At 36.2% G+C, this 14374-nt stretch overlaps 2 protein-coding genes across 4 annotated transcripts; one reads left to right on the forward strand and one right to left on the reverse strand.

The window, feature by feature from the left end:
• Nucleotides 1–339: 339 nt before the first annotated feature.
• LOC115960058 (U-box domain-containing protein 44-like) lies at nt 340–8327 on the forward strand. 3 transcript variants are annotated; one of them, XM_031078754.1, is made up of 6 exons: nt 340–551; nt 849–957; nt 1382–2677; nt 2933–3236; nt 6445–6935; nt 7225–8327. In XM_031078754.1, exons 3-6 carry the CDS (start codon nt 1457–1459, stop codon nt 8212–8214), a joined length of 3006 nt encoding a protein of 1001 aa, XP_030934614.1. In that variant the 5' UTR covers nt 340–551; nt 849–957; nt 1382–1456; the 3' UTR covers nt 8215–8327. The 3 variants fall into 3 exon arrangements, with proteins under 3 accessions (XP_030934614.1, XP_030934612.1, XP_030934613.1); XM_031078752.1 differs by lacking the exon at nt 849–957; XM_031078753.1 differs by lacking the exon at nt 340–551 and having other exon boundaries at nt 569–957.
• Nucleotides 8328–9903: 1576 nt separating this feature from the next.
• LOC115960587 (oligopeptide transporter 6-like) lies at nt 9904–13692 on the reverse strand. The gene is made up of 6 exons (XM_031079527.1): nt 13084–13692; nt 12330–12427; nt 11658–12227; nt 11087–11345; nt 10804–10986; nt 9904–10700 (listed from the first exon to the last, which is right to left on the reverse strand). The coding sequence occupies exons 1-6, from the start codon at nt 13558–13560 to the stop codon at nt 10089–10091; spliced, it is 2199 nt and encodes a 732-aa protein (XP_030935387.1). The 5' UTR covers nt 13561–13692; the 3' UTR covers nt 9904–10088.
• Nucleotides 13693–14374: the final 682 nt, after the last annotated feature.

Consider the following 14374-nt stretch of genomic DNA (forward strand, 5'->3'; position numbering starts at 1 on the left):
ATTTTGCCGTTATACTGGCGCCAATTCTCACCTTAACGTCCTTTCCACTTCGAGTCCAAGCTCAGTACCCTGTCACTCCTAACATACGTTTTTACACCCGCGGCTCAAACTCAGCCACGTGGACACTAATGCAGAAAAATTTTCTGCAGAACTGACGTGGCATCATTTCATTGGCTGTGAACATGGAAGACTATAATAACTGTACAAAGGTAAGAAACACTTTGACTTGTCTTCGATCAGCTGCTGTCTTTTTATTATGTAATTTATTTCAACGTGAATGATTTGACACTTTTCTGAGGAAAGAAAAGTATTATATTACGAACGTAAATAACATTTTTCTTTTAACTTTGTCGAAAGGGATAGTCTGTCTTTGTGTTTGAGTTGTGTGACTTGTGTCTGAGAGAGAGAGAGAGAAAAGCAGCTTTGGTTTTTGAAGAATAATAATAAAGCTCCTTGACAACCCTCTTTTCTGGGAAAGTTTTTGTTTGCTCATTTTCCTGGAAAAACTTACCAAAATAACTAGACCCATTGACTTGAAACTTGTATCTCGGGTCAGTCTCTCTCTCTCTCTCTCTAATTTGCATTATTTGGATTTGATTATGTGTTAATGTGGTAGATAGATAATATCTCTATGTTTTGTTGCTGAGTAAATTAAAAACAAGTAAAAATAAAAGAAAATGTAGTATTGGAATTTATGTTTGTATGTTGTTTTGGTTTCTAAACAATGGAAATCTCAGCTTTGAGTATGCCATAAGAATTGGGTCCTAAAAAGTGAAAAGTTTAGGATATGGTTTTTTTTTTTTTTTCTGCGTTTTCTCTTTGTCCTAATAGAGATTATATTTCAGCAGGCTTCACTGTTTCTTACCCTTATCACGCTTATGAAATTTAGACCACACCATTTGAATTTACTTTTGCTGTTGTTGGTTCCCGAACGACATGTTTGGCTGCTGAGAAAAGGTAGGAAAAGAAAAGAAATTGAAATATCTGGGGCATTTTTTTTTTCTTTTTGATATAAGACATGGGGTTCAACAACAACCACAAGTCATAGTCCCAAAACCTTTGGGCTATAGATGCTCAACCTATTAATTAGGGCCAACCATATGTATTCTTTTTTGTCATGCTATTTTATTGAAATTCATAGTCTCTGACACCTCCCTAATTGACATAAGACATTTGTTTCAAATTCAATATTTTTTTTTCTTCTATTTTCTTCACTATTTCTCAACAACTAAATATGGGTAATTCTCATCTGTTTAATACATGATCATTGAGAATTAATACCTTAATGACTTTGTTTCTTTTCTAAATAGAAAATACTTATAGGAACTATGACCAGAGTTTAAATGGGTGTTTCTAATTGTTTTCCTACTAATTTGGGCAGGCATCTGTCTTTCATGTTTGGAATGTGGTTGATGGAGCTGTTGACAATTGTTTATAGAATTTCCTGAGTAATAATATGGCAACAGGAGTGATTATTAGAACCACACCAATTCCAGTATCTGACTTATTCTCCCAGACTGTCCTTGCAATAATTGATACTGTAAATGCAGCCAAGGGTGTTCTCATTCAGAAGGAAAATTTCAAGAAATTCTCAACATACTTGGAGATACTAAAAGAGTTATTGGAGAAAAATGTAGACCATTCCAAGAGCTTAGAAAATGCTCTGCAAACTATCAACCGAGAGATTAAAGTTGCTAAGCATCTAGCACTTGAATGCCGTAAAAGAAATAGGATATATATCCTAATCACTGGCCGGAAGATTGTTAAGCTTTTAGAGGGCAGTACCAAAGAGATTGGTAGGGCGCTAAGCCTCATTCCTTTGACGTCTTTGGATGTTTCATTGGATATTAAAAACCAGGTTATCAAGCTCTCTAAGGATATGCTAGATGCAGTGTATTGGGTAACTGCAGCGGAGGATGAAGTTATAAAAAAGATTGAGTTAGGAATACAAGGGAGGAACTTTGATCGGTCATGTGCAAATCAATTGTTAGTTCATATTGCTGAGGCTATTGGGATATCCCCAGAGCAGTCTGAATTGAAGAAAGAATTTGAAGAATTCAAAAGGGAAGTTGAAGATGCAACGCTGAGAAAAGACTTGGCAGAAGATGTTCAAATGGAACAGATCATTACATTGCTTAAAAAGGCTGATGCCACAACATCTCTTGATGAAAAAGAAAAGAAATATTTTGAAATGCGAAATGCTTTAGGTAGGCAACCATTGGAACCTCTCCAGTCTTTTTATTGCCCCATCACTCAGGCTGTTATGGTTGACCCTGTGGACACTACCTCAGGTCGGACATTCGAAAGGAGTGCCATAGAGAAGTGCTTTGCTGAAGGGAACAATCTTTGTCCCTTGACCATGGTTCCCTTGAACACTTCAGTTATCCGGCCCAACAAAACTCTTCGAGAATCAATTGAAGAATGGAGGGAAAGGAACAACATCATTAACATTGTCTCTATTAAACCCAGACTCCAGTCAAGTGAAGAGACAGAAATGCTTCAGTCATTAAGCAAACTGCAGGATATATGTACAGAAAGAGAGTTGCATCGGGAATGGATGACAATGGAGGACTACATTCCAGTTCTAGTTGGACTTCTCAGTGCAAAAAATCGTGAAATAAGAAAGCACGCTCTCTTCATCTTATTTATGCTTGCAAAGGACAGTGATGACAATAAGGTACCTTCAAACTCCTGTTTTTGTTTTTAATTTTTAAGAGGCTAAACGGTTAATCTAATCTTCAAGCTATAGTACTTTATCTGGTGATGAAGTAGATATGCGTGATTTCTATTGAATGCTTCGTTTTAAGAATTCAAAATGTGTGATTACAATACATAGCTTTTCTACTTAATTATGGATATAGGCTGACCTTATTTTTATCAGTTGGTGATGGAAGGGACAGTTAAATATTAAATGAATCATGCTTTTTGACAGGAAAGAATCTCGAAAGTGGATAATGCACTTGAATCCATTGTTCGCTCACTAGCACGCCAAATTGATGAAGGCAAGTTAGCATTGCAGTTGTTACTTGAACTGTCCAGAAGTAATGTGGTACGAGATTCAATTGGATCAGTTCACGGCTGCATACTTCTCCTGGTGACCATGTTAAGTAGTGATGATATTCAAGCTGCCAAAGATGCCCAAGAGCTTCTGGAGAATTTGTCTTTCCTTGATCAGAATGTTATAGAGATGGCCAAAGCAAATCACTTTAAACCTTTGTTACAGCTTCTTTCTTCAGGTATGCTGGAACTCCAGTCAGGTTGTTAGAATTTTTGGTGTATGGTTAAAATAATTTGGGAAATGCTAATGAGTGCCCTTAGGGCACTGGTTAAGAATCTAATTAAAGAAAGTTTTTATGGGAAAAGAAAAAAAAATAATTAATGTTTTGACAGTTTTTTTCATTTCCCATAAAAGTGATGTCAAAATTTTCCTAAAATAGATTGTTAAGGAGTGCCCTGAGGGCACTCGTTAGCATGACCCTTATATCTAGTTTAATTTTTAACTTTGAGTATTATTCTGATAGTCTTTTGTGCAAAAATAGAGCAACCTTCAGTGATATTCACACTATAAAACTATGTATCACAAGGTATTTATAGAAAAACCCAACCTCACCTCATTTTAATCCTGGTAGTACTAGGTTACTTGTCATGCAACTAGTTTGGGCCCTAATAACTAGCATCCCCCCTCAAACACAAGGTGGCAAATCTGAGACTAGCTTGAGTTTGGGGAGAAGCATGCAAAAAAGTGACTAGGAGCAAGGGACTTAGTGAAAATGTCGGCATGTTGTTCATTAGAAGAGACAGATTAGAGTTGGAGAAGGTCGTGAAGGAGATGATGATGGATGAAGCAACAATCAATCTTAATATGTTTTTTCTATTCATGGAAGACATCATTGTGGATGAATAGCACTCTGATTATCAAAATAAATAAAAGTGTTAATAAAGACTCTCTTTTCCTTGAGAGAAGAGAGTGCAACCAAGTGAGCTAAGCAGTTGTGTCAGTAAGAGCATGGTATTCAGCCTCAATACTAGAGCTCTAGCAACAAGAAGTTGCATTTTACTTAGCCAAGAAATCAATACATCATCTTGCAAAAAGCAATATCCAATGGTGGAACAACTATGAATGGAATCACATGCCCGATCACCATTAGAATAGGCATGCAGTATGGAATTACTGGTAGAAGGGAAGAAAAGTCCATGAAAGTGTGTCCTTGAGATATCACAAGATGTAGAGAACCATACTTGAAGTAAACTTCTATGATCAGGACAGCATGAGAATATATAATAATTGACTGAGGATGTGTACAGCACGAGAAATATCAGGACAAGTAACAGTTAAGTACACAAGACTAGTAACTAATTGGTTTGTAGAGAGTAGCACCATGAAGAGACTCATCATTTGTGGCATGAAGCTTGATATTGTAGTCAAGAGGCACGTTAGCAAGTTTGCAATTAGTGAGACTCGCATGAGAGATGAGAACAGAGGCATGTTTTGCTGCAGAGAGATAATAGCTGTCATCAAAGGAAGCGACCTTCAGATCAATAAGTAGCTGAGAGTGCCCAAATCCTTCATTTTGTATTGGTGGCTGAGTGATCAATTTAGTTCCTCAATCCCTACAAGGTCATCTCCAATAATAACAATGTCATCAGCATGTAATAGCAATTGACTAACACTGGTATTTGTGAGATGAAGAAAGAAGGCAGAGTCATTAAGACTGAGAAGCTGGGCTGTTAAATTATAGCACTAAATTTGGCAAACCAGGCTTGGGGAGCTTGTTTGAGGCCACAAAGGACTTTGTGAAAGTGACCAACAGTGTGCGGTTGGTGATTATAGCCAGGAGGCTGCATGTCCACTATACCATCAGACCAAGTTTCAATCTTCTAAACTCATTTACAATCAACTGTAGACTTTTCTGGAGGCAAATATGAGACCCAAAATATAATTCCATGTGAAAAGAGAGTAAAATTCATTGATATTGTACATCAAAAGATATTTATAGAAAACCTAGCCTAATACTATTCTAATCCTAATTGGACTAGGTTATTGGACCTGCAAGTATAGATTTTCAAAGGCTTGGGCTTTTCTAAGATCCATCCCACTTTCCATGTATCTTGCTTGAAAGCTAAGTTGGGTCAACATGTGGTTTCAATCCCCACTCTACCACCTACTGATATGGAAGGGGCAGTCATCACAGAGCCTGTAGCTGTGCTGCAAGAAAGGTCACACCAGCTTCGAAATAGGACCATCACTCAAGTCCTAGTTCAGTGGCAAGGAGAAGGTGTTGATGATGCCACTTGGGAGAACTTATATGTGATGCAACAGAGGTTCCCTCACCTTGTGGGCAAGGTCTTTTAAAGAGGGAGGTATTGTTAGGAGTCTTAATTAGAAGGATTGCTAAATGTGATAACCTCTGCTATTTTAATGGGTTAAGTGCTTGGCTGCATGCTAAGGTACCTAATTAGCTAAAATAGCATAGGTAAGTATGTAGGAACTACAATAAGGCTATAGGGATGCTTGTACCCGAATCAGGTGTGAAGGTTTGGGAAGTTAGTTGTGACAGCTAGGACAGCTGGAGTGTGAGTTAGTTACACAGCTGTAAGCACAGCCATGTGCAGCCACTTACCAAAGAGAATTGGGGTATAAGGATGAGAGAATGTAACCATATGAGGCATGCATTGAGTAAAGCTCCATATTCTTTCTGTTATTCTATTCTTCTCTCTGTTACTTTCTCTTCTACATTCATCCAAGGAGGCTTAGCTAACCTCAAATTTAGCTATTATCACCTCATCAATTCAACACTTAACAGGCTTTACAATAAGCTTGGGCCCTAATACATTTAACATTGTGCCTTTGAGGAGCAAGATCACTGACTCAAGGAAAATTTCATATTTCTGAACTTTGGAGTCATTCTATGTCATCATCTGGAACCCTTTTCTTCAATTAACTCTATGAAGTGACTTGTATGAGCAAGAAATGCAAATATGAAAGAATATATTTTTAAATTGGTCTTTATTTATTTATTTTACTCTAAGCTTGTGGAAGACATCATATAAAATTAAAAGAAATGTGCAAAAGGTCCTTAAGAGATTAGGACAAGAGACACAAACTAAAATGCAGGCTAAAGACAGTGAAGGCAGGAAAAGTGTGTCCACAGTTGATGTTTCTTATTTTTTTTGGGAAAAATGTCCTTACATGTAGGTTATCCTTTCTGAGGTTCAATATAAAATACTTCCACACTTGAAGAGAATTCTTGATATTATGAAAATATATTCACGTGGTAATTGTATGAAGCTTTTATTTGGACTTTGAGTCTAGCATATGCAAATGTCCACGAGGTTGGATATTGGTTTACAACTTGTTACAGCTGGCTTAACTTGTGTAGTGTAACCAGGAAAGTCTTAAATTTGTTACTACTAAGTTATGATTTGATGACTGCCTTGATGCAGGACGTGAGAATGTTAGATTGGTCATGGCTGAAACTTTTTCAGAAATTGAATTGACCGATCACAATAAATTGTCCATAGTTAAAGATGGGGCATTGAGCCCCCTTCTTCAAATGCTTTCACATGGTGACTTAGAGATGAAGAAAGTGGCTGTTAAAGCTCTTCTGCAGCTCTCAGACTTGCCACAAAATGGCCTCCAGATGATCAAAGAAGGTGCAGTTGGGCCACTATTTGAACTTCTGTATCGTCATAGTTTATCATCACCACCTCTACGTGAGCAGGTAGCCGCCACAATCATGCACCTCGCAATATCAACCACTCTCCAAGAAGCTGATCAGGAGCAGATTTTGTTGTTAGAATCTGAGGAAGATATTTTTAAGCTCTTTTCACTTGTATCATTAACAGGACCAGACATACAAAGAAGCATTCTCCATACCTTTCAAGCACTGTGCCATTCTCCTAATGGTTTAGACATCAGGATGAAGTTGAGGCAGGTAATTGTTAAACTCCTAGGATCCTATTGGGAAACTAAAAAGGATTACAACAAAAAAAGCCTAAACACGATGTTCACATTTTTTTTTGTTGAACTAAAATTTTATTTTATGTATAAGTTGATTTCTCTTGTATCTCCCCATTTATTGTGGTCCCTTCTATTAGTCGAGGAATTTTTACACTTTACCATCTCAGATTAAATCATGCTTATCCTTCTTGATTGATCTTATAATTTCTAACGGAAGTGATTAGTTGGAAGCAACCACTAACTGGCATGTCTATAATTCCCAGCTCTCTGCAGTTCAAGTATTGGTTCAGTTATGTGAGGTGGATAACCATACTATACGGGAAAATGCTGTAAAGTTGTTCCATTGCTTGATAGAAGATGGAGATAAAGACACCTTTTTGGAGCATGTGGGTCAGAGATGCATTGAGACATTGCTCAGGATAATCAAAACTTCCAATGATGTAGAAGAGACTGCTGCTGCAATGGGTATTATCTCTAAACTTCCTAAGGACCCACAGCTCAATCAGTGGCTTATAAAAGCTGAGGCAGTTCAGACCATATTTTCGTGTCTGACTGATGGAAATGCGTTACACAAGAGGCAGGTAATAGAGAATGCTGTTGGAGCTCTCTGTCGTTTTACTGTCTCAACAAATCAGGAATGGCAGAAGATAGTAGCTGAAGCTGGCCTTATCCCTGTGCTGGTACATATGCTGGTTTCTGGAACTGCTTTGACAAAACAAAATGCAGCCATTTCACTTAAGCAGTTTTCAGAAAGTTCAGTTAGCTTGAGCAAGCCAATGAGGAAGCGTGGGATTTTCCAGTGTTGCTTGGCTGCACCCGAAACTGGCTGTCCTGTACATTTAGGAATCTGTACAGTTGAGTCTTCATTTTGCATTTTACAGGCCAATGCTCTGGAACCTCTTGTGAGGATGCTTGGGGAGCCTGATCTCGGGCCCTGTGAGGCTTCCTTAGATGCACTGTTGACATTGATAGATGATGAAAGATTGCAGAGTGGCAGTAAAGTGCTAGCTGAAGCAAATGCCATTGTTCCAATTATAAAATTATTGAGTTCACCTTCTGAAATATTGCAGGAGAAATCCCTTACTGCTTTAGAAAGAATTTTTCGGCTGGTGGAGTTCAAGCTAAAATATGGAACTTCAGCACAAATCCCATTGGTAGAAATAGCTCAGAGGAAAAATAGTCATATGAAATCTCTGGCTGCCAGGGTACTTGCTCAGTTGAATGTGCTTGGTCAACAGTCATCATTTTTTTGATTGATGACATTATTCATTTTGATTATACATGAATCATGTTGATCAATAATCCGTAGGTTGTAATATAAGATGGGAGGAATACAGCATAAGATATGGTGAAGTCTTTTTCTTGAGATTTCAATGAGAATTTTTCTCAACAGTTACAGAAAAGGCTGAACTAAATTCACTCACATAGAAGTTTAAGCTTTAAGGTGTCAAAGCTAGTAAACAGGCATATATACGAATGGATTTCTTTTTTTTTCTTTTTTGGAACTGAATTCAGATCAATTTTCAGAAGACAACAACTTTGCACTAAACCTCACCGTTTTTCTTGCTAACTGTTTTGTTGTATAAAATAATTAATTTAGAAGTAGCTACGTGGCACAGTATAATTAAATAATACTCTAGGAGTAGTTTACCAAAAAAAATAATACTCTAGGAGTAGTCTCCTTTCACATAATAATGAGATACTTATTGAATTTATGATGGAACTCATTACGTATTTGTGGTACTCTAAGAGTATTTTATAATTTTTCCGTGGCACAAAGGAAACACAACACCTGTCCATGTGTTTAAAATGAGTCAAATACATAATTACCATGTGCTAAATGGAGTGGCAGCCATATAGTGGCTGATCAAACAACTATAAAGAAGCAGAAATATGAATAAAATGGAGTTAGACTCGCAATTCGGTAACTGTCTCAAAAATCAGTAAAAGAATTTCAAGATATCAAGGCAGGTGTCCCAAAGAATCAAGATGTGTGCAACACGTGATTTATATCAACCACCAACAACCATCAAAGTCTCAAGTATAAATAAGGCTCGCAACATTGATATCCTGCTTAATGTGCGCGACACGTGATATATATCAGTCACCAACAATCATCAAAGACTCAGGTATAAATAAGGCTCGCATTTTAAGGGATCAAATCATCAAACATTGATATCCTTCTTGTTTATTCTTATAATTTCTCTTTTAGATTTTAATTAGCCTGTAAATACAAGTTTCTTTCCAATATTTAATCTTTTATGCAAGTAGTTTGTCTCATTGAATTTATTTTCTTGTAGTGTAGATCTTATCTATTCAACAATAGATTTGTTTGATTCAAAGTCTGCACTTAGTCATGGTTAAGTTGACGAGGTTAAAGTAACTTAGCCTCGAAAAGTTTAATTCCACATACTACAACCGTTGAATTTACTTTTTACTTGTATAACTTGCTAAAGTGCTCCTCTTCATTGAGGTATTTTTGGCCCCATCTTCATTGAGGTATTTTTGGCCCCAGAGCCCTTAAACACGAAATTAGATAGCATTCTCAAGACTGACCAAAAAGTAGCATTGAAGCTAACCTTATTTATATATATATATATATATATATATATATATCTAAAATTTCAACCTATAGCATGCTCTTTATCATCATACCTCAGGTATAATAATATACCAAAACTTCTATAAAAAATAATAATATTCCAAAATTAAACTTGGTGACATTGACAGAAACTGGTGACATTGACAGGAACTAACGACAATAAAATTGTGAGTTCACCAATTTTTTATTTTAAATGACAAAAAAAAAAAAAAAAAACATTATGATTCAACTATCCTAATCCAGTAATATTCCCATCATAATTTTATTATAAAAAAAAAAACCATTTTACTCATAGTTGAGAATGAATAATAGATAATATTCTGATTATATAACCTGCTTACATAACACAAAAAACAAAGCAATTGGATAGTGACAATGAAAGAGAATGGTATCACTACCTTGAAAAGCAAAACATCTATCATATATCCAAACCTAAAACAAACATTAAAAGAGTAAGTATCTTTAAAACCCATAATTATTTACGAGAATGGTTCAATAAAACTAAAGTCAGTCAATGATATGATTTCAAGAAAAAACTGGGCAACCATCAACAGCAATCCCCTTTGCAGTTGGGCAAGAAGCTAAGGGGCAACCTTCCCCATTATTTCCCCACCATTGAATTTGTGTGGCACCCAAGGCAAGGAACAACAACACAGTCATGAAAGCAGTTCCAGCATCAAGACCACCAGAGAGGACATAATTGTAACGCTTCCACATATCGGGTTTGTATTTGAACACCACATATCCAGAGAGAAACCCAACAATGATCCAACTAGTGAAGCTTACCGCGCTAGCTGGGGGCATCATTGATGTGGCACCCAACAGCACAGGCATGTGAATCAATCGGATCCAATTTTGATTTGGGAATGCCTTGTGTGCAAGCCAAACTAAGAGAGGTGCAATTGCTCCACCAAGAAAGAACCAATTGATATTTCCATATTCGCCAAGGTCTCCAAAGATTCTACGAGGTCCAACAAGTCCCCAAATTACGGATGCATCAAAGAAGACATGGTCCATTGGACAAGTCCAGGGGCTATCCTTAGGCAACATGGAGGTGTCACACAGGTGAGGAATGGTTTCCATCAGCCACCATGCAGTTCCTGTGTATACTATTACTGCTAAGATTGTCCCTACTACCTGGAAATGCCAACAAATTTAGTTAGGGAATATTGTTATTACTCCTACAATGTGCTTATATATAAATATAATGAATTTGCGAAACTAAGAAAACTAAACTGACTTGTGCCATAAACATTGATCTTGGCGGAATTTTCATGTAGTGGCCAAGCTTAAAGTCTGCCAAAAAGGTTAGACCTTGAGACATGCTGATGTATCCATACACCTTGAAGCACATGTTAGCAACGGGACGCTCTGGATACATGTACCCAATAACGTATTCTGTTATAATGTTCAAACCTGGCATCTGTTTTACCAGAGATTAAAATTCAGTAGATTTTTTAAAAAAAAAAAAAAAAATAGTAAAACGAAAAGCTAAAATCGTCAGTAAAGTTTAATATATCTACCTGGTTTGTGGTGGCATAGATAATACCAATTGGGAGAGTGAAGAAAACGGCAATGGCACAAGCAAGAAGTACACCCCACCAAGGCAATTGAAGTGACTCGTTGTAATACTCGCATGTAAACATTATAAGGCCAATGTTAACCACAAGGATGACAAGAAACCACCACATGGGAACTTTTTTATACTTCTTCATAAGCTTGGTATGTATATCAATTTTTGTTTTCTCTCCAAAGGCGCTTTTGCTTTGCTTCCATAGGTCTCTGTATGTGAGAAGTGAAAATAAACTTAGCTTCCAGAAGACTCTTACCAGAGCTTATATTGTCAAAAACTGACATTTTGCACCAAATAGAATTTATTTTACAGAGACTAATGATATCAATAGGAATTTAAAGAAGGGAAATCCAGTGAGTTGAAAATAGCAAAACATTTGTAGTAGCAGGATGATTAACAAAAGTTGGGACAACAATTAATTTATCATTATCTGATTTATTTTTTACTTATTAACACAATCAGCAATTCCTAAAAGGACCGTGAAGTTTCACCATTCATGGAATGCTTTAAGTTATGCTTACCTTCCACTGAAAAGGAGAACATGCACAAGAGTAGCACCAAGTGTAGCAAATCCAAGTCCGTATGTCATTGCAAAAAATGTGCTTAGATGAACAGGCCCCATCTGTGCATACGTATCACGATCAAGATGAAAATTGGAATTAATGATGCTCAAAATGTCATATTCTGAACCATTTGTTGTGTAAAGGCCGTTAGAATATATTGGGAAGGTCTTGGCATCGTAGACATTGAACCAGTATGTGATGGGTGTCATCACATACATTATGAGGAAGAATCCCACAGCAACATTGGCAGTGGCGAACCATGGACTAGCTAGTGGACTACCAAGGTATGAGGAAATTGTAGCCCAATCAATACCGAAGGAACCAATTCCAAGGCCTTGTAAGCCAGAACCCAATTGATGGACAAGAACAGACTTAGGAGCAATCCAGCAAACCCAAGAGAAAGATGTTATCATGACGAAAAAATAGCCTGGAAAGACACAGTAAGCAAAGCTACAGATCAAGACTATGAGAAAGAATTGGGTACGTGTCATGCCGCCTTCAGGCCTTTTTTCCTTCTCATGTAGAGCCCTGTAATGATGATATTAAATCCATCAAGATACAGCAATTTAATGAATATGAATATACCTATTCATTGATTATGATTACCAAATATTACAAAGGTACAATTACCTGAACAATGCAACCTGAACAAGGTTAGATGGCCACCACATTTCCCCTGGCTCTACCAGATATTTTCGGAAAAGACCCGCCCAACCAAACCCTAAAACCTACAGTTTAAACAAGAGAACTACAACATTAGACTTTGATTGTATTTATAAGTAATCCACTGCACACTTCTATATACCAACGTTGGACAATTTATTTATTGTTCAAAATATATGAAGGATTTGAAATTTTCAAATTAACATTTTAATAGCCATTATCACAATAAAATCAAATTTACATAAATAACATTTTTATTTTGACATTTGCATTAGATATCTGGAAAGTGAGTTGATAGCAAACAACTTATGGACAGATATTGCAACTTAAAATCACAGGAACAAAATTCTTCATCCCAAAGGATCCCATGTTTATTTAACTTTTTCATCATACTGAGTAACCTACAATTACCCTCAAAATCAACAATAGCTAAAAGTATTACATGATAGAGTTTCCAAGATTCTCTTCCTGACAAATTATTTAGTGCCAAATTATATTATTGTTCCAGATCTATTCTTTTCAATTTTCAAATTAGGCTGGAAGCATGTGCTAAAATTCCCACTTTAATTCTAATGTCCCAGAAAGTATAAAACATTACAACAGTCAAATATTCCACAATCCAGCATGTAAATCATCAAATAACCATTAAAAATCCTTCCTTTAACTCTTTGAAATAAAAAATAAAATAAAAAAATCAAATTTAGAAATAAAGGAATAAAACCTGTGTCGTTAACATAACAATGAAGGCTGGAAGAAATGTGAGGCTCCTCTTGTAATAGAGCCTAACTGCAGACAATATATGAGCAGCATAAACTGTGCCAGCACCCGAGTTTGCAAAGATTGTGATCAAAACATGTTCCTTGATGTTAAAAGGCCCTGGATTCATTGTAAACTCAAACCGTGTACCCTTAAAGAAAGCATCTTTTGGCAAAACCTTGGCCATGAAGTGTCCAATGGGTACCACAGCAATCTGGGCAGATATTGAACTCACTGTCAATGGCATTTTTCTGTACCAAAAGAACTGGTTCACAAAAGACAGTATGACACATGCAGCAACACCCAGAACCCACATCCTGAATGTCACTGCAGGCATAGTAGGATCATCAGTTTTGGGCACTGTTAAGTCCACTTGTTTTATGGGACACTCCTCCTTAACCTCCAAGGAATCATCCTCGATCCCATCAAACACTTCACCCATGATTATATTGAGCAAAACTTCAATGTATGTGTGATTGCTGATTTTTAGAGTAAACAGCGCAAATAACTGAGAAGAATGTGAGGAATCAAATAGCAATGGACTATGTGCATGTAGGCCTGGTGTCTATATATAAGGAGAGATTCATAAGTAGAGTCAGTTTCAAAATAGAATCCGAATCCTAACAAACATAGAATCCTTTTCTTTTATTCTTTTCCTTCTTGTGTTTTAGATAAAAACAAACACAGTACTTTTTTTCTTTTCCTTTTTGTGTTTTAGATAAAAACAAACACAGTAATTCTAACCCTTGGTAATTCAGTACTAACCCGTAAAACTCGACTAAGTCTATGATTCTAAAAGTTTCTCAAAAAAAGTCTATGATTCTAAAATATTCTAAAAAAATATGTGTAAAACTAATCAGTACCCAACAACCTTTTTGACCATCTATTTCAGATAAAATTATTAGCTACATCAGAATTCAGATGGTATTTCTTCCTCTTTTTTTATCTTTTTTTTTTTTTTAAGAGTTTCAGCTTATTTATCATCATACCAAGAAATCAATCAGTTTTTGAATTTAGATAGTATTTTTTTTCTTTTTTTTGAGAGTTCTAATTTATTTATCATCAGACTAAGACACTAATCAATTTTTGATGTATGTGAGGATTGAACCTCACATATTTTATTTAACTATAAGAGACTTTTCCCGTTGAGCTAACTAAAACTTGATAATAATTATTTAAGATGGTATATGACACCAAAGGAAGCAAGCCATCCAATAATTTTTGGATGAAATTTCATCTAATTTTTATTCAGTTTA

The sequence above is a fragment of the Quercus lobata genome, chromosome 9 (genome assembly GCF_001633185.2).
Source record: "Quercus lobata isolate SW786 chromosome 9, ValleyOak3.0 Primary Assembly, whole genome shotgun sequence".
Taxonomy (NCBI): Eukaryota; Viridiplantae; Streptophyta; class Magnoliopsida; order Fagales; family Fagaceae; genus Quercus; species Quercus lobata.